The 3,139-nt window shown below is 38.1% G+C and overlaps 1 protein-coding gene across 1 annotated transcript; it reads left to right on the top strand.

Annotated features, from left to right (window-relative positions):
* Positions 1-1,269, top strand: LOC129572806 (GATA zinc finger domain-containing protein 14-like; the record flags this gene model as incomplete). Its single annotated transcript, XM_055452908.1, is given in 1 exon segment — positions 1-1,269. A coding segment is annotated over 1 exon segment (1,239 nt).
* Between the last annotated feature and the right edge of the window lie 1,870 nt (positions 1,270-3,139).

Raw genomic sequence — 3,139 nt, 5'->3', positions numbered from 1 at the left:
GAATCAATAACACATAAACATAACCACAACATGTCAACAACACAACCGCACTGCTGCGAAAAAAACGATTGTAAAGGAAAGAGATACAACGGATGGTCACTGAATTGCCGATTTTGCAAAAAAATAATATTTGTGGAATGTTTACGAAATCGAGATGAGCTAAGAACAAAAGATCTGCTGCATGTTTTCGGATTGATGTTAAAAAAACCAACAGATAGTGGTGGTTTCAAATGGGAAGTGCTCGAAAATGATCCGAATAGAACGGCTGCTTTCTCTCAAATGTTCAACGTTGATTCACCATTTGGAATTACATGTGAGCCGTGTGTGAAAAAAATTGAAATGTTACTAAGCACTCACAATGATGGTAACACCGCAGCATCCAGTGCAATACCTCATCAAAATATAATTAACATGCAACAAATGAGTGATTTAATTGCCGAATCGGTTGAGAAGAAAATAAGTGATAAACTGAATGGAAACCTGACACATTTGAGCGACACAGAACCATCCAATCACAAAATCAACAAGAGCACAGATCACAAAATCCTACCTGTATGCGATGAAAATGGTCTCTACTCATTATACATTTCCAAGGCTGATAAATCCGTTACAACTGAGGAAATGATTAATTACGTGATGGAAAAGACCGATCTGAACAATAGTGTTTTCAAAATTGAAATGCTACCCAGTAGAAACAACCGAAAAACATACACCGCATTCAAGTTGACGACGCTTACACTTGAAGTCTGTGAAAAAATCATGTCACCCACAAATTGGTCAACAGAATTTCGTGTAAGAGCGTTTGAAAAAAAATATCGAATGCGTAAAAGTAATAAACGGCAAAATCTTCGCTCTGAAAAACAGCAGGAATTTATACGATCAAATCGAAGTGTAAAAAATCGTAACCGGAACAATAACAACAACAACAATGAGCTTCGAGGCATGAATAATCAACACAGACGCCGACGAGAGAATCGATCAGATGAATTTGGCTACTACAATCGAAATCGTAATAATCACAACGGTCGATATAATTATGAACCTCGCCATCATGAACACCGTGTAAATCATATAAATCATATGCACCATGAACAATTGCCACAGACCAATGTGCCGTTTCCTTTTTGGTACCAAATGCCATATTTCTACCCTCCACCTCAGCAACAGGTTCATTCTCAGCCAACCATGCCACTATTCCATCCGCAATATACACAGGCACCACATCAAAACTTCCAACCGTTCAACGCTCAAAATCACAATGGAATGTAAGACTTGATGACGTTTTGATATATTGCAATAATTTGAACGGCGTGAAAAGTATAGAGAAATCAGTTGATTTTTTATCCGAAGTTTTGGCAGCGATTTTTAAAATTTACATGTTGAGTGAAACGCACCTCAACGCAGATGTTTCTTCATCAGAGATATTTCCGCCGAACTTCGAAGTATTCAGATGCGATAGATCACCTACCACTGAACAGTTTCAGCGTGTCAAGAGAAAGGGCTGGGGCGGTGTTCTTATCGCAATTGACAAGTCATTCAATCCGCAATGTATCGGAACAGCTGAACATCTTGGTGCTGAACAAGTATGGGCCAAAGTAAAATGCAACGGCAGAAACTTGATACTGGTCCAAGTTTACATCAGACCAGATTCACCGTTGGAAGTTTATAAAGCCCATATGAATGCATTGCGTGAAGTAGCATCAAAAGCAAATCAAAATGATGTACTGCTTGTATCAGGTGATTTCAATTTGCGCAATCTGATTTGGTATACATGCAACACAAATAATACTCATGATCGTGATATCAACTTTGAGGCGAATCCGGAAGTAGCTGTTGCTGTAAATGTGGCGAGCGAAAAAGAGAAAATTGTCATCGATACGTGCCACGAGCTGGGTTTGTTTCAAATATGTACTCACCACAATGAAAACAAACGAATGTTGGATTTGCTATGGACGAATGAGCCCAACATGTTCACATGCAATATGAGCAAAAGTAAAATAGTAAAAAATGAAACACATCATCAAGCACTCGAGGTCATCATCCATGATAAAATTGACAGCAAATCAGATGATGTGATTACGTACAAAGACTTCAAAAATTCTGATTACACATCGATCAATGAATTTTTTGATAATGCCAACTGGAACAATGTTTTCAACGGAATGGATTTAAACGATGCAATTGATCAGTTCTACGCAATAGTCAACACTGCAATTGATACGAATGTTGAAACGAGAACGAAAAAACACCAAATTCATCCGAAGTGGTTCGATAGTGAACTGATCAATTTGAAGAACAGAGTCAACACATTGCATAAAATGAAGAAGTTTGACACGACTGATGAAACAAAAAAAGATCACGCTGAACTACGTCGTGAGTATAAAAAGAAATCTCGTTCTGCTTTTAGGAACTACAAACTCGAGATGGAACAATTGATAAATTATGATCCACAGAAATTCTTCGAATATGTCAGAACATGCAATAATACCAATAACGATCTTCCAAATGAAATGGAATATGATGGCAAAAAATGCTCCGACCCATACGAAATTGCCAATTCATTCGCAACACACTTTGGAAAAGCATATACACAACCGATTGATGGATCCGAAGCAAGCTATGATGAAAATGATCCGATATTGATTGACCGATGTACAAATTTCCCACGTATCAATGTCACTGAGGAATTGGTTATGGAAAAAATCCACGATTTACCAAACAATTTGGTGTCTGGTCCCGACGGAATACCGAATATGTTCATCAAAAACTGCATTCACACATTGCTGAAGCCAATAACACACATATTGCGTGAATCGTTAAATTCTGGTTGTGTACCGAACACATGGAAACGCTCTTATGTAAGACCAGTGCACAAAAGTGGAGCTAAGTACAAAATTGAGAACTATCGTGGAGTAGCACTGCAATGCATAATACCTAAATTGTTGGATTCGATAATTGCAAATCATTTGAATTATCACATGAGGAACATCATCGATAGCAGCCAGCATGGTTTTGTCAAAGGAAAGTCAACAATAACGAACCTGGCCGAATTTACATCACATACACTGATCGGCATGCAACATGGAATCCAAACTGATGCAATATATCTCGACCTTGCTAAAGCGTTTGACTCGGTTGA

Source organism: Sitodiplosis mosellana, unplaced genomic scaffold (genome assembly GCF_009176505.1).
Source record: "Sitodiplosis mosellana isolate CC-2019 unplaced genomic scaffold, AAFC_SMos_1.0 Smas_scaffold_5544, whole genome shotgun sequence".
Classification (NCBI taxonomy): Eukaryota; Metazoa; Arthropoda; class Insecta; order Diptera; family Cecidomyiidae; genus Sitodiplosis; species Sitodiplosis mosellana.
This window is presented reverse-complemented; position numbering and strand designations above follow the sequence as displayed.